At 44.6% G+C, this 25,685-nt stretch overlaps 2 protein-coding genes across 2 annotated transcripts; one reads left to right on the top strand and one right to left on the bottom strand.

Moving 5' to 3' along the window:
* Positions 1–25: 25 nt before the first annotated feature.
* Positions 26–13,501, bottom strand: herc4 (HECT and RLD domain containing E3 ubiquitin protein ligase 4). The gene is made up of 24 exons (XM_080016624.1): positions 13,379–13,501; positions 11,733–12,004; positions 11,477–11,636; positions 11,120–11,196; positions 10,791–11,012; positions 10,579–10,670; positions 9,963–10,093; positions 9,631–9,791; positions 8,656–8,732; positions 8,441–8,565; positions 8,257–8,316; positions 7,998–8,109; positions 5,768–5,957; positions 5,398–5,570; positions 5,180–5,299; positions 4,545–4,643; positions 4,255–4,422; positions 3,764–3,907; positions 3,494–3,660; positions 3,248–3,314; positions 3,026–3,108; positions 2,759–2,942; positions 1,785–1,887; positions 26–1,662 (listed from the first exon to the last, which is right to left on the bottom strand). The coding sequence occupies exons 2-24, from the start codon at positions 11,956–11,958 to the stop codon at positions 1,454–1,456; spliced, it is 3,150 nt and encodes a 1,049-aa protein (XP_079872750.1). The 5' UTR covers positions 11,959–12,004; positions 13,379–13,501; the 3' UTR covers positions 26–1,453.
* A 5,105-nt stretch (positions 13,502–18,606) lies between these two features.
* On the top strand, positions 18,607–23,127 carry LOC307241877 (catenin alpha-1-like; the record flags this gene model as incomplete). Its single annotated transcript, XM_080016128.1, has 2 exons — positions 18,607–19,725; positions 21,538–23,127. The coding sequence occupies 2 exons, from the start codon at positions 18,607–18,609 to the stop codon at positions 23,125–23,127; spliced, it is 2,709 nt and encodes a 902-aa protein (XP_079872254.1).
* Between the last annotated feature and the right edge of the window lie 2,558 nt (positions 23,128–25,685).

The following is a 25,685-nucleotide window of genomic DNA, read 5'->3' as shown; positions in this document are numbered from 1 at the left end:
CATACGACGACATGACATATGACATACCACAGACGTATGGTGTATGATCATTTCTAGAATTACGCGAAAAGACGACTCCGTCCTTGCGTCTTCAAAGATGTTTTGAGGACGGCCAAACGCTCACACGACAACCCAAAGTGCTTGTGATGTGTGGCTCACTGTAAGCCCAGACTCTATGGGACGGTTTAGCAGACAGTTTCATCTAAATCAGGATGAAGATAATTCTGCTTAAATTAATAAATTAAAAATGCCTTTCTGGGACGTTGCTTAAATTCAAGATTGATTAGCGCTAAACTAGGAAGTCCTAGATTAAGGTCATTAAGGACTAGTCCGCTCCCTTTGTCTGGTCTTGGCGCTGGTCTTAGTCCAGCTCAACCTGGAGGCCACGCCCATTCATCCAAAAATAAACCTGCCTCTCTCCTGGTTTAATTGAAGACTTCACTTAGGCCATGGATCAGCTCTGATTCACCTTCTGGAAATCTCGTTTGTTTTTTTTTAAACCCAAACCGAGGTCTGAGACTTTTCAACCAGACTGAGCAAGGTCATTTAGTTAAAAATGAGAATTAGTCTGAGATTAGGCCTAAGCTCTGTCCGTAAAACCGCCCCTATGTTTCAATTCATACCACCCACGGTGATCACGACGTCACTTAGGATTTGAACACAGTTGTGTCAACTGTCACTGACATCAGTAGTACAGTTATACTTCGATAACCATTACCTGCAATTCAAAGCGACACTGAGTAAGCGTTGCATTTAGCCCCAAATATTAAACACATCCAAACAAACATAGTGGAGCTATTCAAGTATTGAGCGGATGGTTTTTTGGCAGGCTAACAAATTATATTGCAAATGAACTCATTTCATAATCGTAAATGTAAGATGTTGAAATAGAAGATTGAAGTATCTTCATACAACATTTAAGGCGATAGAGTTTAGAGAGCTTTACTACGTACAGGTTTTGTTTGGAAGAAAAGCCCGGATTTCCTCTGCATTTTTTTATTATTATTATTTATTTGTGGCTTGTTTAAGGCTTATATAACTAAGAAAATCCTCCAAATGTCCAAAGCATTATCAATCACTGTCAACTCTGGGACTCATGTTGCTTTACACCCTCTTTACACCCTCACCCTCAAAGTGTCTTAAATATGTAGCGGTGCTTTGGCGTCACCACACCAGTCTTTCTCAAACAGGAGTAAAAGCATATCTACAGTGAAGATATCAAACTGTGTATATTCACTTCAAGCGGCAAATACTGTGGTGGTGATTTAAAAAAAGAAAAAAACCTGCTGCAATATCCAATCGAATATGAGTTTGCCAAGTCCATTCCTTAAGACTTTTAGAAGAGTGATCTGGGCCCCGCTGCAAAGTTTCCGCGGACCGCCATGAAGTACCAGCGCAGGACCCGACGAACGCCTTGAACATCGAGTTGGAAAGCGCGTCCCCGTCCCCGGGATCAGGCGAGGTTGAAGCCTTGATTCTGATCGATGGCCTGCAGCAGCTTGTCCCGCAGGGCCTCCAGGCTGGTGTACTTGGGCAGGTCAAGGAGGTTGAAACAGGTGTGCGCGACGGGCAGGTAGTGCTCCCCTCCGCTGGTCGGCTGAATCACCAGCTTCAAGCTCTTCATGCCCAAAATGGGGATGCGGTCGCTTCCTGTAAGAAACACTGAACCGAGAAAACGCACTCCGTGAGGCACAATATTCCATTTCATATCGCAAACCACCCCCCCCCCCAAAAAAAAACAAGAAAAAAAAGTCCAAAATATATGTGCGTATGGCAGTACTTACATAGAAACTGCTTTTTCTTTTCCAACGGGAGGCTGTGGAACGTTTGCCAAAAGAACTTGATAGTTGGGTGATCGGCCCAGTACTCTCCTTTGTATTCAGTAGTCTAGAAAGACAAAGACAACAATGCAACACACCTTAAAAGAGTGACAACGTGAACCGAGCTTGATATATATGCAAATATATATTTCTTCATTTCCATCCTCCAACCACAGATAAACACTGATTTTGTCCAAGTGCGACACCTTGAATTGTATTTATCCAAGACTGAAAAAAACCAAACTCGAAAACGGTTCCTGAATCAGATCAAGCTGTTGAATTTAATTTAACCTCCGCCGGCGGCAGAGATGTGTTTTGTGACCGCTCTCGTACGTAAAGCAATTTCACGTCCACATAAGGGATCTGGCGCCTTTTTGGGCAGAAACATACGTTTTTGCACCTTCCTTTTTTGGGCAACGGAGCCGATGGAACTGGGACCAGTGAGGTCCATCGCGGCCCGACGGTTAGAACGAGCCACCAAACTTGAAACGTGAAAGACCGACAAGACGTCGCGATGATTCCCATTTCAAGGCAAAGTCGTTCATTCTCAAAAGGCGCGCTGAGCCACCATTGTTGTCTAGTAAAGTGTTCCTCAAATAGGGGTGCTCCAAAAATTTATTTTTGAATAAGTGTTCAAAATGTTTGTTATATATAATGTAAAAAAAAAAACCAAAAAAAAAAAAACGGGTACATACACTACAAAAAAAAAAAAAAAAAAAAGGTTTGAGAACCACTGGTCTCGTAAGTGAACACCGTCGACAGGTAAGTGAGGTTCAGAAAAACAAACATGTGTTAGACTCACAGTTCTAACTCGCCAACGTTTTCTGAACATCGTCCTCCCAATGTTTCACTCCAGCGCTGCGTTTCCAGAGGGTCGCATGTAGGGGCACATTTCTCGACCGAGGAGGGGACAAAAAAATAAAAAACATCCCGCGTACCTTCTCCAGCTCCCGCCAGTCGTAGTTGGTGTTGCCGATGACCATGGCCTGGAGCTCGTTGGGCTGGAACAGCTCCAGCACCTTGCCGCCGCACACCTTGTGGAACCCGGCGTAGAAGGACTCGAAGAGCGGGGCCACCGACCTGTCGAACACGTAGTCCGTGTACGTGCTGACGAACTCCTGCCTGTGAGGGTCCGAGAGAGGAAGCCAATAGAAAAACACTCTGCCGTGCGGGAGACGGAGCCAACGAGGCGACAGGGGAGTTACCTGTTTGATTTGTTGACGTTGATGTCCTCGCCGTGGGGCACGAGCTCCAGCACTTCCGTCGCGCCAAAGTTTTCCTCCGTGACCTGAGAACGCACGTGTTGAAAAGCTTCAAACCAAAACCACGTCCGATGAGAGAGAGAGCGAGAGAGAGAGAGAGAGAGAGAGAGAGAGAGAGAGAGAGAGAGAGAGAGAGAGCACGGCCGGACAGGGAGGTGGACCTACCGTGAAGTTCAAACAGAACGTCTCCTCCAGGTCGTCTTCTGCGTAGTCCAGGAGCTGCTGGAGACTCCTGATGTTTCGGGAGGGGCGACAGGGAAATGGAAACGTTTTTTTTTTTAAACACCTGATCTTTTCTTTCGTTTCCAAAGTCTAGGAGGACCCAAAAAAAAATCTTTAAACTTGTCTTTTGGAATTGATCTAATTGGTGTCGGTGAATGATGTCAGCCAGAGCCACGCCCTTGATCTGACCTTCCCACGTCCGGCATCAGCTCCTTCAGGTCGTCCAGCGTCGGGCTCCTCTTCAGGAGCTTCTTGTACAGGGCCACCGGGAAGTGGAGCTCGATGATGGTCAGATTGTAGATGGCCAGGCCGCAAATCACCCCGATCAGGTGGAACAGGTCGATGTCCTCGAAGGTCTTTGGGAGGAAGGGAAAATTCGTTTGCCGTTCGGGGTCCGACACAGAACCCAATGTGGTTTTTATTTTATTTTTTAGCGGCGTGAGGATGGACGGGACGCACCTTGTTTGAAAACCAGATGAGCCGGGACTCTTCGTAGTAGCGAAACATCCCGTACTTGGGATCCAGTAGCTCCCTCATGATGAGGAGGAAGAACTCTTTTCTCACGCCGCCCGCGTCCACCGCCTCCTCTCCGACGAAGATCACCTGACATGAGCGCCACACCGGGAAGCGTTAGTCGCCGTTGTACCATTCAATCCCAACAGCGGAGAGGAGCTAGGAGAATGACTGCCACTCCTTCAAAAATGGGACGTCTTAAGCTTTACTTTATTATCACTTAAGTATCCGTTAAGAGTTAAAAAAATATGGTTTGGTCCAATTAAAATCCCCAGATATCTCAAAAATACCAAATATATCAGAAATAAATCCAGCATAAGTGTGTGGCCAATTCAATTAAAATATAATTCTGTTTAAATGATTTTGCCAAATTCACCATCTTCATGCACATTTTGAAAACGCTACCAGAGCCAGCGTTTCCTAAATTTTTCACAAACCTTGAGTGGCTTCTTGTAGTCCACGTTCTTGGACTTCCTGAGGACCTCCATGGTGTCCCCAACGATGTTTTCCCTCCGGACGATGAGGATGAGACAGGGGTTGACGGACTCCACCACCGGCAGGAACATGGAGCTGAAGTTCTGCCTCTGGGCCTGGTCCACCGCCATCTAGCCACACGCAACAAGAAGTCACTATACCAGGGTGTTTGGTCCATCCTGTTCGCTCGGTAGGAAAGAAGAGCGGGCAGCAGCGCGGGGAACTTTATAAGTCGTACAAGCAACACCATTACCTGCATCTGTATGACAGCATCCGTTTGAAGCAGTGTGGTCTTTGCCTGGGCATCGAACACGAAAGGATATCTGCACAGAGGGACTAGACCATCCTGACCCTGATGGAAAAACAAAAACAGACGCTAGAGATATCGATATCTATCTAAGACCTGACACAAAACAAATATCATCAATTTTCAATGTGATCTTTATGAATTTAAATATATAATTTTATAGCCTCATCTTATATTTTATTATTTATATTAGTATATCTATATTTCTTTTATTAATGTCATCGTCATCTATTATAATAAGTGTCCATTTCCAACCACGCCGAATTTCCCTGGCATAATCTGTCGTTAAAGCGATTCTGGAAATGTTTTATGACGTTACAATTTGAATAACAAAACCAGTGGGAATATCATAGGTTTTCAATGCTTTTGAAAAACGTTTTTTTTTTTACCCCAAGGACTTTAAGCACTTCAGCACAAAAGGGAATATTTTAAAAAGGGATTCCATTAGTTACATTTCTGAGGATGAAATTCAAGAAATTCAAGGACCTTTTAAGAACGGTGCCTTCAACAGCTTGAATACCTGAATGGAATTAAATGGTAAAATTTGTATTTTTTTTTTTGTAATGCATTGAAGGCCTCACCATAGGGAACATCTGTTGCTGAATCCAGGTGACGTAGTCGTTCCTTATGTCTATCAAGTCATCCAACTCGTGAATGTAGAACTTATCGTACTGTATGATGTGTCCCGCTCTCTCGCTGACCTGGGAGAGACGAGAATACGCTGTGCACAGGTCGTTCGGAATAATCGAAAGTGAGTTGACGGCTTCTGGCGAGCCCGTGGAGTGCTCCCGGCGCTCACCGTGTGCAGGATCTCCAGGAGCCGGAGAGACGTGTCCAGGAAGCAGGTGAAAATCCTCTGCTCCACTTGAGGGATTCCCACCTTCTGCATCCTCAGCAGATAAACCACCACCTCCTTGTACAACTCCACGAGCCTCTGGAAGACCGTTGGCTCCAACGTAGGCCACCAGTTACCTGAAGGAAAGGCCAAAACAAACAAAAACAAAAAGGAAAAACTGGAGGAACCGGCCGGTTGCAGCATGATTTTGGCCGTGTTGTTCATTTGTGCTGGACGGTAAGCTTTGCTTGTGCATAAGCCATGACTTCTTCAAATCCCTGATGCAACACCAAACCTCCCATCTCCATCACGGTGAATGAGAGGAACACCCTACCTAGCACCTTGAGCGGGGTTTCTTTTAGGCTGATGAGCGACTTGGCGAAGGGGATGGCGAGAGTCACGTAGGCGTTGGAGTCGCTGAAGAGGGGACATTCCGGCAGCGTGAGGTAGAGCCGCAGCGCCTCGATGTCCGGAGGAGAGCAGCTTAGTCTGGGGATCAGGTTCTTCTCTAGACTTGCGGCGATCTGATTGGTGGACAGCGGGAGACAAAGGTCTAGCAGGTCCACGTGTTCTTTCAGCAGTAAATTCATTGATAAGCTCTAATGCTCTATTGAAAAATAATCAACTCTTGCCATTTTCGAACTGCCAGAACTTAATAGTGGGGGTATAGCTTTCCCTCTGCTCTCTGCTCTTGAGGTAGGACAAAAGTTCTTTTGAGAGTATATAGTTTTGGAATTAAATCAAAAACCTGCATTTTTGTGATGGAAACATTTTTGGTATTTGCATGTACACCTTCATACCAGACAACATCCACGACTTGTTAAGTAAGAGTCCCTTTAGCGACAACAGACAAGAGATGCAGAAATACGATCCAACGCTACAGCAGGTACAGCCGTCTGTTTATTCAGTGTTGTGTGGTCTTTTAGAATTACTAGTACAAAGTTCTCCAATATATATTTTGATTGAATAACAGATAGACATTGTCTTCTGGTACAGTTAAGACTGTACTGGATGTTCTTATTAGTAGAAACTGTATTATTGCCGTTGCATCCTTCTGCCCGAAAATGCAAAATTACATTATTCTGTATAGCGCTGCCTGACGCTAAACAGTCCGGAAGGGAATAAGAATAAAAAGGGTTTGTCGGGTAAGGATAAGGATAGCCCAAAGGGATGGGGCAAAAACAGGATCGGTATGGGCTACTCGATCCTTCAATCACTTGCCAAATTGGGCCAGTACGAGAAAAATAAGATGTCTGCGTGACTACATTGCCGCCCCCTTAAATCACTGTATTCATATTTCTGGATGATCCCATCGAATACGATGAAAATGCAGACTTGTGAATATGGCTCGCTGAAGTGATGAATGAAATAGAAAAACATGTTTTCACACAGCAACGTCACAACGGTTTGTTCAATCAGAAAGAGCAAGGAAGGTTTTACAAGTAAATCAGAAAGTTATTTTCATGCAATGGATTATGGGACCCATCAGTGGTGAGGGACCAGTTAAATTGAGTGGATATTCCAGCCATGGAAATTCATAAATTTAAAGTCCTAATGTTCAGGTACAAAAATCTATTTAAATATACACCAATCAGTCACAGCATTTAAACCACCTGCCTAATATTGTGTAGCTCCCCCTCGTGCCAAAACAGCCACTGACCCGTGGAGGCATGGACTCCACAAGACCTCTGAAGGTGTCCTGTGGTATCTGGCACCAAGACGTTAGCAGCAGATCCTTTAAGTGGATCAGGCTTATTGTTCCAGCACATCCCACAGATGCTCGATCAGATTGAAATCGGAGGAATTTGGTGGCCAAGTCAACACCTTGAACTCTTTGTCATGTTCCTCAAACCATTCCTGAACAATGTTTGCAGTGTGGCAGGACACATTATCCTGCTGTAAGAGGCCCCTGTCATCAAGGAATACCGTTGCCATGAAGGGGTGTACTTGGTCTGCAACAATGTTTAGGTAGGTGGTACGTGTCAAAGTAACATCCACATGAATGCCAGGACCCAAGGTTTCCCAGCAGAACATTGCCCAGAGAATCACACTGCCTCCACCGGCTTGTCTTCTTCCCCTAGTGCATCCTAGTACTATCTCTTCCCCAAGGTAAACCACGCACACGCACATGCACCCGGCCATCCACATGATGTAGAAGAAAACCTGATTCATCAGACCACCTTCTTCCATTGCTCCATGGTCCAGCCACTTTTGGTCGGTACTAACCACTGCATACCTGGAACACCCCACAAGCCCCGTGGTTTTGGAGATGCTCTGAGCCAGTCATCTAGACCTCACAATTTGGCTCTTGTCAAAGTGGCTCAGATCCTTACGCTTGACCATTTTTCCTACTTCCAACACATCAACTTCAACAACTGACGGTTCACTTGCTGCCTAATATATCCCACCTCTTGCCGGTGCCATTGTAACTAGATGATCCATGTTATTCATTTCATCTGTCAGTGGTTTGAATGTTGGGGCTGATCGGTGTACATTTAACAATAAAATGTGTACGTATGGAAGTATTTGTGGGCAGCACACGTCGCCATCAAAGCAGCCCTCACCTGCTGAGTGATTTCGGGGTGTTCCTGGCGGACCAGCTTGTGAAACAGCAGGCGGGCCACGTTCATGTCCACCCCTGAACATTTACTGCTGGTGTTGTAGTGATCTGGATGGCTTTGCAGAGCACGCAGAGACAATCATGACAAGGAAATACTTCAGTCAAAACAAAGGGTCAAGTGAAAGCCAGAGCCAAAGAACAAGTGCCAAAATAAACTCCCCAGCGAATTAAATATGAATGGAAAACTAATGGAAAAAGAATACCTTGTAGCCAAGAAGGACCCGTTGAGGCAACTCGCTGAAGAGAACACCAGTTCAATCTCACTGAGGGAGTCAGAATGGATTTTGATGTCATTTGACTGGTTGAGCACACATCATTTGGAATACCGTGACTGATTGATTGGACATCGATTGCCGCAGCGGATATTGGCTCTGGAAAGCCCCTTACTTGGAGATCTCTGGCGGGAGTCTTCCTGGTGAGTGACTCAACCATCTTTCTATCAGATGAGGAGTCAAGGTGCAGATTCTTCTATCGGTGCCCTGTATCATCACGTCATTTAGGATCTGGTGATTCTGAGGAGACATTTAAAGTACGTGTATATGGTCTAGTTATAGAACACTTCTGCTGAACACATTTTATCGTGCGTGACTATGACTACTCACGTTTTGAGTGTAGTAGTGAGCAAAGCTCTGGTCTCCTCCTGCATAGATCCTCTTGACACAACAGCCCTGCTCTGTGCCTGTGATCGAAAATCAAGAGCCATTACGAGTGTCCGCAGGTATCAGCGAGTTCAGCGTAGACACATTTTAATTCAATTAAAAGACCCATTTCTGGACAAATTCTCTTTATTATTGGAAGTATTTATAAAAGTAAGTACTATGTTACCTATATTTGGTACCCGGCAGAGGTAAATATTAAGTACAAATGGCGACGGTTATGAACTATATGATTGTAACCCCCCCACAGGAACTTCAGACAGGTAAGTACAAGAATGTTTTCTTGGATTTCTATCTACAGCCGAGTCTAAAGATAAGAACTGTATAAAGTGAGTTGGTATTCGATTTAGCGATAGGTTAGGGTCTTATTTATCAGAAATGTTGACTCTGACACGAAAGAACTTGACCAAAATGGACAAAATAGAAAGGTTCAAGCTCAAGAGAAGTATGCATAAATCAGACAAAACATTTCTGTTGAAATTAAGACCTCAGATGCAAATGTAAGGCTATTTAATGGCCTTTAAAAAGGACCTTATATTTGTAGAACCGAATAAAAAAAACAAAGAAGAGCTCCTTTTAACACTGCCTTTTTTGCAGATTATCTTGTTTTTTTTCCTCCACTGGACCTGCTCAGGCTGGACAGATACTTCCTAGTACTCTAGAAGGGGATTGAAGACATTCTAAATACATTTTAAAGGACCCACAGACACCGCAGATAATCAGATGTGATGATTATCAGATGTGAGAAGAACCAATAATAGTACCGCACTGTATCCGGACACGAACCATGAACCACCTACTGTGATAATTCTGGCCAATATACAGCACCAGAACTGCTGTGTCTAATTTAAATAAAGACCTATCTTTAATAAATACAGAATTTGTGCATATGCTTGATTTGACATTAGCCAATGAGATCACCTGCATCTGTTGGATGTGGACCATTAGAGGGTACCCAGGGCCCTTTGACAGGAGCAGGGCTTTTCCGATTGCAAGTGGAACGTGTCCCAAGCTGCCCATTTCCTCCAAGTCCGAATGAATCCATCTTCCCAGAAGAAGGTATGAAAGCCAAAGTGTGCTGCCTTAAAAGTGGCAGAAGAAGGAGCAAATTAAACTGAAGGCTTAATGACATTATGACATTACTCACAACAACATACATGGCCTTGGATAAAGTTATAACCTACTAAACCTAAATTTTTTTTTATATATATATATATATAAAGTTGACATACTGTATATAATGTGATTTTTACCTTCCGCATGCTATCTGTGTGACTACGTTCCCCATGAGCTCAAACACTTTCCTGGGGTTGATCTCATGATTTGTAGAATTATGTCCAAGTTGTCCATACCCTCCCGCTCCAAACGTAAACACACCTCCTTCCTGCAGACATTGCACAAGGCGGAAGTTATTCTAACTTTTCTTTGGATGTGAAGCATGAAAGGAAGAATTGTATCATGGTAAGACATGTTAGCCTATTAGTCTTGATTTCAACACATCACAAGAAACTATTTACATCTTTATCCATCTGCTTTATTCGTCAACATGTTCTATAAATCCAACAACAGAAGTAAAACCTCCCCAAACTCACTTCCATTAACTAAGGCAGCTAGCTAAGTGATTCAAAAAAATGTACAGCCATCATGCTTAGAACCTTTTGACCTTACAAAAAAAAAAAAAGATGATTGGCCTGGTAGAGGGACAGGTGGCACAGAAAGAAATATTCTGCAAGTATTTGGGCTTGGGTTCACTTTTCATACTACAGTGTGCCTCTGTAATTGAAGGCCAAGGAGAACCAAGTCTCAAATCCAGCTGTCACTCAAGACACTACACGTCGAAAGAGCAGCCAAACGGAGTGCACAGCTTACCTTAGTGAGTGCAGCTGTGTGGTCTTCTCCGCAGGAGATGCATATAACCCTCTGTGACCTCAGCGACTTCAGCAAGGTCGGAAAATGACGATCTACAAAAGAGTATCCGAAAATTAGTTTGATCGGAAAAACGCTTATCAGCTCAGTTTGTTTGAATAATTTAGCACATTTTCACATTGTGACAAAACATTAAAGGCGTTTGATGTGCTCACCGTTGTTATCGTTGAGGCCCAGTTGCCCAAACTTGTTGCGCCCCCAACCAAACACCGCTCCTGACGGCGTGAGGGCAAAGCTGTGAGCGCCCCCAGCGGTTATCTGGGCAAATGGTATACCCTGCAAAGACTGGATGATTTGGGGCGTGGGAATGCCCTGTCCATCCAATCCGAGCCCCAGCTGGCCATACCGATTCTGACCCCAGGAAAAGACTTGCCCCCCTAGACAAAAAAGCAATTATCAAGTTTGGTTAGAAAATCCCCACAATATTTAAAAAAGGTATAAAGTAACATTAAATTGGCTGCTTTTAATATGATTTCACTCTCACCTCTTGAAAGAGCGTGGGAGTGCCAAAACCCACAGGTCACCTGAGTAATTTGTACGTCCGACAAGCTCTTGATGTTCCTGGTAGGTTCAGGTGAAACAACAAGAACACAATCAGTCAGTTTTATGGCTCCCCATGGGTATAATGCACAAGTTAAACCACAGGAGGTGCCATTACGCCCGTGAACACAGTCAAGGCCATTTCTTTCCATAACTGTAAAGTCCTTTAGTGGCAACAGAGGTTTCAGCTACTCTTATTGGTTAATGATGAAAGGCATGTTTCTGTATCGTGGAGTAAAACTAAATAAGCAAATGACGCGGTTGCACCATAACAGGCTCATGCTAATGCACGTTAGTTCACCTTGGCACTCGAACACATTCCTCAAAGTTGTTAAGGCCCAGCTGCCCGTCAGAGCCCAGACCCCACGAGAAAACTTGTCCTTTATCATTCAACGCCAGAGTATGGGACTCTCCACATGACACAGCAACGATGTTCTGTGCATCCAGGGCCACAACCTGTTCTACAGGAGGACACCAACAAAGCCAAACAGCATTAGGGACGGAACACTTGAAACCGTAGGGCCGAGTGAGTAATCTCTCAACCTTTCCTCACTAACCTGGCTTCTTCCGAGACCGCTCGTGTCCCAGCTGCCCGAGGTCATTGCAGCCGCAGGTGTAAACGGTCCCATCTTCAAGCAGGAAGGTGGTGTGCTTTCTGCCACACCCCACATTGTACACCTGCTTCCCGTGAAAGAACTCACATTTCCGTGGCTCAACTACGATCTCCTCATCAATCCCACCTAAGCCTAACTGTCCGTAGGAAGCATTGCCCCAACACAGCATTGCAGATCTTTCCTTCCGCTACCCGCACCAACAGGGCCCCCCGTTTCTGTGGAAAGAGAGGGTCAGATGCTCCGACTAAATTGGAATAACGGTTTTGTTTAGTTTTTTTTCCCCCCAACCTGCGCTCACATCTCTGCGAGAACTACAGTTTGTAGTTCACATGGGTACACATGGGTTTCTTCCGACCTTGAACACATACATGTCAGGGCACTCCTGACAACGCCCTCGATCAAGGCATTGTCAACAGCCGTACTGTGGCTGCCTTTAATTTCAAAAATGTAATTTCATTTTTTGAGCCAGATCCACCAGGTTGACTAGACCTCATGTTAAGTTTGTGTAGTTAGATGTGTGCGTATTTGCCATTTCTTATCTAATTTTCATTGGTATCTTTTTCTTGACTGCAGTGTTTTTGGCTGAATCCCCCCCCCCCCCAGGATCAATAAAGTGTTGCCCTATCTTATCCAATATCTTAGTTACCACAACTGCACTGCAGCTGTATCTAAGAGCACACATATTAATATTTATTTACACAGGATTTATTGTATATTTCCATATTAAAATTAAACAATATACAATGAGACAATATGCACTAAATCCAATGATAAAGAAGAAAATATATAACCTAAAATATAAAACAATATATATTTTAAATTTAAATATAGGCGACCCAGAAAAAAAACCCAACAGATAATGTGGTTATAAACAATAACTAATGAAATAAAGCAAGCAGTGAACCAGAACGCTGCACCCAAGAGGTGAACGAAAACGGGTTACGTAAAATAAACCAAATGACAGAACATTTCAAATAAGACCACCAAACAACTTAAACCGTAAACAGAACGACAATAAACCAACAAAAATAAAGGAGAAGTAAGCATCAACAAATTCACACGATGGAAGTTGTGCAAATGTTTTTGGTTTTTGTTGTTGTTGTTGTTTTTAAAACATAGGCGTGTGCCTCCCAGTGAGAACGGGAAGGTTATTATACAGTAATGCAACCGTTGAGTGTTTTATCCCCCGGTCTGGCCCCCTTCCACATTATCCCGCGGGGGCCAAAACACAAGCCGCGGGGCCGTACCTTTGTTGACACCCCTGGCACTGAAAGTAACGAGTGGAGTCGAAGAGTAGCTTATTTTAAAAGGGGGGCGGCTGTTGGGTTAGCAGGGTGACGTTACGGACGAAAGGCAAAACTAATAATAACAATAATAATAATAATAATAATAAACCGTGTAACACATAACGTGGTGACAGCCCCCGCCGCAAAAGGCCGTTATGAACGCCCGTTGTTGTTGTTGTTGTTTATTCAGATTATCAACCAACTGTCATTTAGCCTCTAAGCTAGCGCGGGGCTAACGGCGTCGCAGCGCGCACACCGCGGCTCAATTTGCCCCAAAAACGGGGCCGCGCCTCCCTACGTTACCTGCCGCTGGAAGTAGAAGCGCCGCGGGTCGCGTCCAGTTACTTAACATGAGCCGAGCGAGCTGGACGCCGAGTGCTGCCGCGCTGCACACGCACGCACACACATGCGGGCAGGACAGCGGTGCGCCGCCTACTGTCCGCTGGCGACGCGGGGCTCGCAGAACGACTCGTCGCGAACGAATCTTTTCAACCGGCCGGGGGGCGTCGGGACTCCGGCAAAGCGGCCTGCGGGCGTGTGGCTGCTTGGGCTCACAGAGCGAAAATTACAACCGGAAAGGCGAAATCGGAGTGGAGGCGGAACACCGAGGCATTGGGGAGGACCCTTTCGTGATTGAATGCGACTGATTTACACTTTCCACTCGACCTAAAATAATGTACTTATATGTTCATATTCTAAGTATGTATTCTTTTTTAGTGCGATTCACACTCTTTGCTCTGCCAGAAAAAAAAAAATCAAATTGAGAGAGTTCGGCGTAGAGTTTCTGGGATCCATGCCCATTCATTCGGCAGAAATAATTGTGACACAATGAAAGGATTGTTGTGAGCATTCCATCCCCAGCCCAGAATAAACGGACTCTTCTACCCCCAGTGCATCCCATGCTGCATGTATGCAGATCTCACTGAAGGTGTGGCCCTTCTGGCAGTTGGGCAAATGCCAGAAGGGTCCACTGCTCGGCCCCTTGGCGTGGCGGGCGGGGCCCTAACATGTATTAACATAATAATTGGTGTGAGCGCTGGTACAGTGTCACCTTTAAAGCATTACCATACCTCCAATCAGTGCACTCAGCTGTGTATATATACCTCCTAAGTCACGTAGGAATTACGCTCACGGTTGGTTGTTAATTGACGACAATTTGAGTCACAACTAAAGTAAAAACCATTAAATTGATTAAATCATTTGAAATGTCGTGTTGCGCGAGTAGTTCTATTTGCACGCTCACAGTTAGCGTTACCACATGCAGATGTACGAGTGACCCCGACTCGTCCCGTCACCGTGGCGACGGCCTGTGCGCTCATCCTCCAAACTGCAAGGAATTAAAATCTATCTCAGGAGCACGGCGGGACGGGATGGACTGAGTGGCTCGGCCGTGTTATCACTTGGAAGGACTTGGACACAGGGTGCACTGTGGACGACTTCACGGAGCGCAAGGCTCACAGAGTGTCCTTAAAAATAGTCTCGAGCACTTGATGAACTGATAGGCCACGTAAGGAAGCCTGCCTGCCCCTGGTGCTCATTAGTGCAAGCGGGTTCCAAAATGAAATGATCGATGTGACAGCGACACAACCTGTCGGCGGTGTGCAGGGAGGCCTGCATTGTAGTTTTATTTTGTTTCCCTTGTCTGTCTGTTTTAGTTAAGTAAACAACAATAAATAGCACCGATAAGTAGACAAACCAACATGTTCTATATAGTGTTTGACTTACATAGCCGGAGGCCCATATCGGCCCTGACCTGCATTGGCATAGATTTGGGCACAAATATTCACCAGAATGCAGGAAATTAAATGTTTGACGCTCAAAATTTCCCAACCGACGTTCAAACGAAACCAACGCCGCTGCTGACGTGCAAACCCGTCGTCCGATCTGGGCACAGGGACCAAGGACTCATGGCGGGCGGAGCTCCATGAGCGACCGACGACTACGGGGCTTTGGCCGCTTGGCCGGCCGCTTTCGGTCGCCGTGTGCTTAGTCTGTGAATTTGCATTTCCAAAATATGTTCCACCCCCCCCCCCGCTAATTTTTGCGACAGTTTAAGCTCTGGAAAGCCATGAGCTCTGGCCGAACCTGATATTATTTTAGTATTTACAACGCCGGTTTTGTTCGTTGGGATTGCTGGGTCGTGTTATATTTCCTAATTCTGGGTGGACACAGCTGTGTTTTCTAACCCAGAACATCGCCAATTGCTTTTTATTATGATCTATTTTTCTATTGAAGTACAGTTTGAAAGCGAATTTGTTGTATTTAATTTGAATCAATAAAAGTAATAAAGTGTACCGTGCCTTGTATTCAGGTTATGTATTTTGGATTATACTATATGGCCTATTTGTTATAAATGTCAACTAATAAAATATCCTTTGTACAAGGTTCTTAGTGTCTTGTCATTTGATAAGACTGTAGGGGGAAGTATCACTGTGCCCCACAAACCAAGAGGTACTGAATTAAAACTCCTCACATGTGAGTGATTTTGGCCATTTTAGTCCAATTTATCAGCGGACTCGCCCTCGTTCATTTGAACATTTATTTGTGTGATTTAGTCGTTTATGATGATTATGGGACGCTCCACTGCAACGCCGGCCACAGCCGCAAATAAAATATATATCTCTAACCCTATCTATGTCTGTCTGTCTGTCTGTCTGTCTGTCGATCGATCAATCTTCCTCTCTATCTATCTATGATCTATGCATCTATTTCATTTTACGACTCTTTTTTTTTTTTTGGCCGAGTGAGACGCTAAGCGCCGACTCCCTAAAAATCCCTCGAAGCCGTCACCAGCGACGCCGCCTGCGCCGTTCAAACGTCACTTCCGACGTCTCCGCGGCGGCCCCGGTCCCGTCACCAGCGAAACCCGGCGCCTTGAAGAGCGTTGACTCCTGGACTCCAAAGCATTTCAAGGGTCAAGCATGACGCTCAGGGCTTCGACGCGGTGCGCTGGAGGTCGCGCCGGATTACAACTATGACGTATCGCCGACTCGTTAAGACCCGAGACAGCGCAACACGCGGTTTGGACGGTTACGTCAGAGAACGGTCCGCAATTGTATCGACGCGTCACGTCATTGCAGGGCGCCGGGGGGTGAACGACCCCTGTCGCCCGGACCAGCCTATGACGCGTCGTCCGCCCCCTTTCAACACTCGTTCATAAAACACTTGACGGTTGAATATTGGTTTTTTTTTTGGGGGGGGGGGGGTCCGCGGACATTGACGCCCTCAGCTCCGGTTAAATACTTCACTTCGATGAGACGGACATTCGCCGCGTCCGCCCGTGCGCACTCGGAATGGCCGATGTTTTTAAATGTTGTTTTATTGTTGTTTTTATCCGGGCGCCGCCTGAACGCGGCGCGGACGAGCTGCCGGCGGGAAGGCGCGGGAGGCCGAGTGGCGTACTTCCGGTTGGTCCCCGGGCCGAAGGAGGGCCGAAGCTTCGAGACGCGGAACGCGCAGAACACAGCGACCCCCGGTGGCCAGAAGGCGCTCAGTGATTTCCTGGTTGTAGGAAACACGGGTTTACGTGCACGATAAACTGACAGGACGGTTTTTTGGGGTTTTTTTTTTTTAACGTGTGACGCCACATAATACCGCGCACACGGATCTTTAGGAGGCCGCTCGGATTGTTATTATGGGCGGTTTTAGGACAATAATTCTGGATCATGTACTACTCTATTACCATATGATTCTGTTTTATAACGCTATACTATACACTACTGTATTAAAGTCTACTGTGGTCATTATGCTGCCACCCCTTATAATAAAAAGTTATAAATGTGATGCCATTATTACCACGCTGCTGGTTCCTTGTAACCTAAATGGGAAGTGGGAAGTAATAAAGTGTTATTTCATCTGGAAAACCGATAAACAGCCTTTGTGGTTTTTTTTTTATTTCGATTTTCTGATATTGGTGTTGAGTTATTACAGCGCTGCAATAAATGCATTTAACTATAATCTCTGTCGAGGTGCGTCATTGAAGTGGGAATTCACTGTAAATGTCTTATAGAATGAGTGCATCTAAAGTTATTTTATTTTTGTCATATTATGTATACGATGAACGGTCGTTTAGCGTCCTCTTTTTTCGAAATGTTAAAAGCCAGCGCGCGGGGCCCCTTCCGTTGGTTTAATGAGGGCTTGCTGCTTTCTGACGTCATCAACACGTCATAATCGCAATTCGTCCCCACCCAGTCCCATCTCTTCCTACAAAACCAGCGGTTTGCGTGAATAGATTTTATTTTCTCCACTACGTCATGTTGAGCGGTGGGGATATTTAATAAAACTTGATATATATATATATATATGCACACATTGATATTGGTATTTTAAGGATAAGCGTGTTAGAAAATGGATGAATGGATGGATGGAAGGATGGATGTTTGGAAGGATGGATGGAAGGATGAAAGGATGGATGAGTGGATATTTAAGTTTGGAGAAATGTAAAAAAAAAAAAAACAGTGAGTGAAGCTAAAGAACTTTTGTAATGGTGGCTGTCTATCCAAATGATTCTTTTTAATATGCTGATTATGTTTTTAAAGGTGCTACAGAATACAGCTATTATTATTATACAGTTATTATTATTATTATTGATGTGCCCCAATATAAATAATAATAATAATAAGATTGATGATGATTGTTGAAGGCAAAAAATAACAATTTAAATAGACCCAATTTGCAAAGTAACCGGGCAAAATTGTATATTGTGTTCAATCTGGTAAATGTGCACTTTGACAATGCTTGTGTAATACTGATTGATTATTTCAGACACTAACAGTAAGAGATCATAAAACACAAGAAATAACCATTGAATTTCCCGAAGGAAGAGTTACAAAGTACTAACCTACAGGGTTCCAAAACCCAGAGCCTTTTTATTTTTATTCTTTACTATTTTGAAAGTGTAAAAAACGCTTCCAATTTTGAAGAAAGGTGCCCTTCTTTGCTTTATACAGTTTAGAGGTCATTCAGCTTCTGTTCACTTAGATATTCATTGTGACATGCATTTTGACCAGGGATGCCAAAATGTTGGCGTTCCACTGCGTGATTATACATTTGTCCACCTGATGCCCAAATAAAATGTTATTTTTAAAAGCAATTGCGTTCTGAGTGAAACAGAGCGTCTATAATTTCATATTTGCATACAATTCAGAATTAGTTGTTTATATATCTTGTTTATATGTCTTCAAACTGAGTTGTACCATTACATTGGTGCATCTCATAAACTATTCCACAGATTGTAATACACAAAACTCAAGAGTAGTGCATATACATTTATTTATGTTGAGTCTGCCCCTGAATTCATATTCTCCCTCTCTGGTTGCGAAAATTCTTTGTATATTACCTGATAAAATATTTCACCGAAACAGTATCCACCAAACCTTTCCTTCATAGTGTATTCATCTGCTTGTCCGAGAGCCATCTCAATTTTCTGAACCAATCCTTTTTCTTTTATCAGATACTGCGATGCATGGAAACAGAACTCCCCACTGCACCATCTTGAACATTTGTTAATCTTTTTCTTAATCTGTGAGAACATGATTTGCATCAACACTGCCAACATCCACTTTAAGTTGGACCCAAAGAGCCTAGAAAGCCACACAATGGAGGTGGAGAGGCTGTTGGAGCCTCTTGTCACTGTGGCTACAACTCTGGTATACTCCAGCAACGAAGGCCCATCCAACACAATAAAGGAGGCTCATCTTTTGGCTGATTTAGTGGCTGCAACCCAGAAATTTCTTGAGGAAGGAGAGAAAATAGCAAAGGACAGCCAGTTCCTTAAGGATGAGCTTACTGCTGCAGTGGAGGATGTCCGCAAGCAAGGGGAATCAATGAAGTTGTCCTCCGGAGAGTTTGCAGAGGACCCAACTTCTTCAGTGAAGAGGGACAACATGATCTCTGCTGCCAGGCCGCTCCTCTCAGCTGTCGCACACCTGCTGGTGCTGGCCGACATGTTGGACATTTACACAGTGCTGCTGCAGCTCAAACTGGTGGAGGAGAGACTGGCCAAAGTGCATAACGCAAGAACTAAGCAGGATCTGGGAGTCCAATATAAGGCATTGAAGCAAGAGGGGATCCAATTCAGCGCCATGGCTGCCAAGAGACAGCAGGACCTAAAGGATGTCCACCACAAGAACCAAATGGCGGCTGCCCGTGGGGACCTGCAGAGGAACATCCCCATGCTGTACATGGCATCCTGCGCCTGCCTGCAGCATCCTGACATAGAGCACTACAAGGCCAACCGTGACTTAATCTACGAGCAGCTACAGTACACTATTTCAGGCATCTCCAATGCCACTCAGGCCACCCCCACCAAGAACCCCACCCAGCCAGCAGGTGGAGGAGAGCTGGCCTATGCCCTCAACCACTTTGATAAACAATTAATTGTGGACCCGCTAGTCTTCAGTGAGGAGTGCTTGGGTTCATCCCTGCAGGAACGCCTTGAGAGCATCATCAGCAGTGCAGCCCTCATGGCCGACCCCTCTAGCACTGATGACCACAAAGAAAGCATCCTGGCTGAGTGCAACCAGGCTCTCCAGGACCTTCTGTCCGTATACACGGCCAATGCGGGCAGGAAGGATAGAAGTGATACCCTCAACACCGCCATCAGTAGAATGACAAAGAAAACAAGAGAACTGCGCCAACAGTTGCGTAAAGTGGTCACAAACCACGTCTCTGTCTCATTCTTGGAGACCAATGCCCCTTGCCTGGTTCTGATCGAAGTGGCAAAAAATGGCAAGGAGATGGAGATTAATAAGAATGCACAGGTGTTCAGCGAACATGCCAATAAACTAATTGAGGTGGCCAACATGGCATGCTCCATCTCGGACAATGAGGAAGGAGTGAATTTGGTCCGTATGGCAGTCTCCCAACTAGAAAGTCTTTGCCCACTGGTTATTAATGCGGCTCTGGCATTGGCTTCCAAGCCAAACAGCAGGATTTCCCAGGACAACATAAAGTTGTTCCAGGAACAGTGGGAGAAGAAGGTCTGCGTCCTTACAGATGCCATAGACAACATCATATCAATTGAGGACTTCCTTTGTGTGACCGAGAATCACATCCTTGAAAATGTGAATAAGTGTGTGATTGCACTTCAAGAAAATGACGTTGATGGGTTGGATCGCTCTGCTGGCGCAATTCGTGGTCATGCTGCCAGGGTTGTTCACGTGGCCAACTCAGAGATGGACAATTATGAGACTGGGATCTACACCGAAAAGGTCTTGGAGGCTGCCAAGCTGCTCACTGACACAGTCTTGCCATCATTTAAAGAGCGGGTGGAGGCTGCAGTGGAGGCCCTGAATGTGAAGCCCACCCTGCCAGTGGACGAGAAAGAACTCATTGGCACGTCACGTCTTGTGTATGACAGTGTACATAACATCCGTAATGCGGTCCTCATGAGCAGGACTCAAGAGGAGGAGCTGCACAGAACAAAGGATCCGGACAACTCTAATTTTGAGACAAAAGACTTTGATGTTGGCTGCAGGACCAGTGTGCACACCAAGGAGGACCAAACCATTGCTGGCCAGAGTGTAGTGTATGACGGTGTGCAGAACATCCGCAAGGATGGAAGTGATGCCCTGAACACCAGCAGGGTGACAGAGAAAACAAGAGAACTGCGCCAACAGTTGCGTAAAGCTGTAACAGACTATGTTTCTGTCTCTTTCTTAGAGACCAATGTCCCTTGCCTGGCCCTGATTGAAGCAGCAAAGAATGGCAAGGAGAAGGAGATTCTGAAGTATGTACAGGTGTTCAGCGAACATGCCAATAAACTCATTGAGGTGGCCAACATGGCATGCTCCGTCTCCAACAATGAGGAAGGAGTGAGTCTTGTCTGTATGGCAGTCTCCCAACTAGAAAGTCTTTGCCCACTGGTTATTAATGCGGCTCTGGCATTGGCTTCCAAGCCAAGCAGCAGGATTTCTCAGGACAACATGAACTTATTCCAGGAGCAGTGGGAGAAGAAGGTCTGCATCCTAAAAGAGGTCATAGACAACATCAAATCTATTGATGACTTCCTTTTTGTGACCGAGAATCACATCCTTGAAGATGTGAATAAGTGCGTGATTGCTCTTCAAGAAAATGACGTTGATGGGTTGGATCGCTCTGCTGGCGCAATTCGTGGTTATGCTGCCAGGGTGGTTCGTGTGGCTACTTCAGAGATGGACAACTATGAGACCGGGGTCTACACCGAGAAGGTCTTGGAAGCCACCAAGCTGCTCACTGACACAGTCATGCCACCATTCATAGAGCAGGTGGAGGCTGCAGTGGAGGCCCTGAATGCGAACCCCACCCTGCCAGTGAACAAGAACGAATTAATTGACGTATCACGTCTTGTGTATGACAGTGTGCACAACATCCGCAACGCGGTCCTCCTGACCCGGACTCAGGAGGAGGAGCTGGATAGAAGTGATGGCCTGAACACAAGCATCAGCAGGATGACAACAAAAACAAGAGAACTGCGCCAACAGTTGCGTAAAGCAGTAACAAACCACGTTTCTGTCTCTTTCTTGGAGACCAATGTCCCTTGCCTGGCCCTGATTGAAGCGGCAAAGAATGGCAAGGAGGAGGAGATTCAGAAGTATACACAGGTGTTCAGCGAACATGCCAATAAACTCATTGAAGTGGCCAACATGGCATGCTCCGTCTCCAACAATGAGGAAGGGGTGAATCTGGTCCGTATGGCAGTCTCCCAATTAGAAACTATTTGCCCATTGGTTATTAATGCTGCTCTGGCATTGGCTTCCAAGCCAAGCAACAGGATTTCCTTGGACAACATGAACTTAATACGGGAGAAGTGGGAGAAAAAGGTCTGCATCCTTTCAGATGCCATAGACAACATTACATCAATTGATGACTTCCTTTATTTGACTGAGAATCACATCCTTGAAGATGTGAATAAGTGTGTGATTGCACTTCAAGAAAATGATGTTGATGGGTTGAATCGCACTGCTGGCGCAATTCGTGGTCATGCTGCCAGGGTGGTTCGTGTGGCCACGTCAGAGATGGAAAACTATGACACCGGGATCTATACCAAGAAGGTCTTGGAGGCCACCAAGCTGCTCACTGACACAGTCATACCACCATTCATAGAGCAGGTGGAGGCCGCAGTGGAGGCCCTTAATGCGAAGCCCATCCTGCCAGTGGACGAGAACAAATTCATTGGAACTTCACGTCTGGTGTATGACAGTGTGCACAACATCCGAAAAGCGGTACTCATGATCACGACTCAAGAGGAGGAGCTGGACAGGACAAAAGATCCGGACAACTCTGATTTTGAGACAAAAGACTTGGATGCTGGCTGCAGGACCAGTGTGCACACCGAGGATGACCAAGCCATTGCCGGCCAGAGTACCAGGGCGATCATGGCCCAGCTTCCTCAGGAGCAAAAGGAAAAGATTGCCGAGGAGGTGGCCAGTTTCGTTGAGGAGAAGAACAAGCTGGACGCTGAGGTTTCCAAGTGGGAGGACAGCGGAGACGACAACGAAAACGACATTGTCATGTTGGCCAAGCAGATGTGCATGATCATGATGGAAATGACGGACTTCACCAGGGGGCAAGGCCCGCTGAAGAACACGTCTGATGTCATCAGCGCTGCCAAGAAAATTGCAAAGGCTGGATCAAGAATGGAAAAACTGGGGCACACAGTCATCGACAATTGCCTAGACTCCACCTGTAAAAAAGACCTGTTAGCCTACCTGCAGCGCATTCCCCTTTATTGCCACCAGCTCAACATCTGCAGCAAGGTCAAGGCGGAGATACAGAACATGGGAGGGGAGCTGGTCATCTCTGGGATAGACAGCGCTATGTCTCTCATCCAGGCCGCTAAGAACCTGATGAACGCCGTAGTGTCGACGGTGAAGACCTGCTATGCGGCGTCCAAGTACCGAAAGAGCCAAGGCACACAGTCACTCAACATGCCGACCAACTCATGGAGGATGAAGGTGCCCGAGAAGAAGCCGCTGGTAAAGCAGGATGACAAAGTTGGCCAGAAGAACAAGGACAAGCATGTCAACCCCATGCAGGCCCTCAGCGAGTTCAAAGCTTTGGACAGCATCTAGATAGAGTGCACCTGACCCAAGAGACAGCAGAGGTTTATTTTTTTTTGTTTTTGCTTTTTTATCTCGTTTTTTTCGTTGATGAAACACTGCAGGTGTGACCCTTAGTAAGCTTGTCTGTCCTGACCTGCAGTTGCTTGACTAAGCTACCTAAAATGTGGATATCCATATATATACATTGGATTGGGCCGTTCTAATCTCCAGCTTTTAGTATCACTTTTTTTGGTGGAAGAAAAAAAACAAAACACTTTTAACGCAAAGCAACTGGACAACAGTAATTTCCTTGTTCCCTTTTCGCCAAGTACAAATCCCAAGAACACCAAATCCATATCTCCTTTGTATTCTAATTATTTCATAATTAATTCGAAAAACTGGATACGCAAAATCACCTCTGGATTCAGGACTGTATTATTTACTAGGACTCTGATGTGATGTCCGTGTGAGTGGTCCAAAGCACTTCTAAATTTGTCCCTAAAGTAAGAGGAAGAAATTGTACGAAACAAATAAAAGTGACATCATATTGTTGAATCCCGACCTTGCTGCTTAGAACGGGCGTACGCACAATCTAAGCAGGTTTGTGCGGCGCTCTGTTCGTGAATGAGGCCCAATATGATTCTGTTCTTCTGTCCCTTTACAATGTCGTTTGATGCACACCCACGGCTTTACGAGCTCCATCATATCTTGACATGTCGGCCGCATTTAACCAAGATGGAGTGGATGATGGCATGCTGTCTCCACAGGTTAGGTCTAGTTAAGGCTGGTGCGGGGGCTGCATTGCACACTTCCAGCTGAAAGGACAACATTGAAATGAGTGTGGACACTCATTCAGTTTGTTTGTTTGTTTGTTTGTTTGTTTGTTTGTTTGTTTGTGTGTGTGTGTGTGTGTTTTTGGGTGAAGTCTTAAAGGAACCAGGACATTTAAAAAAAAAAAGTCAGTTGGTTGTATGTTAATAAAAATCGTATTTGCCACCCCAATCTTTTTTATTTTTATTTTTTATCTGCTGTATGTACAACAAATGCGAGGCCACACCTCGACACGGCGACTCAGGTACGGGTGAAATAAGTGAACAATAAATAAATATAGAGACCTTTGCAATCCAATCAGCGCTTTGTTTTCTCCAGAATTCTAAGGCTCCTCCACAACTTTGATCCCACATGTCTTATATGCGCGAGTCTCCAATTTTAACATTGAGCTATGTTGTAAAATGTTTACAGGAAAAATAAAGTTTAGGTATTGAGTGAAAGGTTGTCAAGTTTTGGTTTAATGTCATAGATGGTTAAGTTTAGGTATAACGTTAAAGATGGTTAAGTTTAGGTATAAAGTCATAGATGGTTAAGTTTAGGTATAATGTCATAGATGGTTAAGTTTAGGTATGATGTCATAGATTTTTAAGTTTAGGTATAATGTTATAGATGGTTAAGTTTAGGTTTAATGTTATAGATGGTTAAGTTTAGGTATAATGTTATAGATGGTTAAGTTTAGGTATAATGTTATAGATGGTTAAGTTTAGGTTTAATGTTATAGATGGTTAAGTTTAGGTATAATGTTATAGATGGTTTAGTTTAGGTATAATGTTATAGATGGTTTAGTTTAGGTATAATGTTATAGATGGTTTAGTTTAGGTATAATGTTATAGATGGTTTAGTTTAGGTATAATGTTATAGATGGTTTAGTTTAGGTATAATGTTATAGATGGTTAAGTTTAGGTTTAATGTTATAGATGGTTAAGTTTAGGTATAATGTTATAGATGGTTAAGTTTAGGTATAATGTTATAGATGGTTAAGTTTAGGTATAATGTTATAGATGGTTTAGTTTAGGTATAATGTTATAGATGGTTTAGTTTAGGTATAATGTTATAGATGGTTAAGTTTAGGTTTAATGTTATAGATGGTTAAGTTTAGGTATAATGTTATAGATGGTTAAGTTTAGGTATAATGTTATAGATGGTTAAGTTTAGGTATAACGTTATAGATGGTTACATTAAAGGTTTAAGGCGGTTACATAGTGTCGGAGTGAGTTTTACATGGTGGCGGGGTTACCGAAGTGATATGCACCCAAATGCCAGAGCTTTTTTTGTCGCTGATGTTCAGACAAGTTGATAATGTGTTTCATACCAAGTTGATACCCAAACATAAATTGACTTAAGCATTAAATGTATATCAAGTATCAAAAAGACTCCACTAATAATCTGCCCACTAATGCTTTGAATAATTTGAAAAAAAAGCTTGTATTGTCAGAGATCTTTCCTTTTTTTGGAATCCTTTATAAAGGGGTTTGAAACCGATGTGGATATTGAACCTTGCCGAGCAGTTGTAAGTGGTGGTTTAGTTCTTTAAACTCAGAGATAAAACGTCTGTGTCTCTCGGCAGCCTATTTCAGACCATCCTGCACTCTCATAGGACCTACTTGGAAAAGGCGTCTTTTTCTGAATATGCAGCGTATCCTGTTTTTCTGGTTCTCGCTGAGTGTTTTCTACTTCCTTACACGCGGTGGCTCGTCCTTACAGCGGGGGAGACTGCATTTCACTGGTATTTACCCACAGGTGAGGGCACAGAAAAC

Source organism: Zeus faber, assembly GCF_960531495.2.
Source record: "Zeus faber genome assembly, chromosome: 16".
NCBI classification, from domain to species: domain Eukaryota; kingdom Metazoa; phylum Chordata; class Actinopteri; order Zeiformes; family Zeidae; genus Zeus; species Zeus faber.
This window is presented reverse-complemented; position numbering and strand designations above follow the sequence as displayed.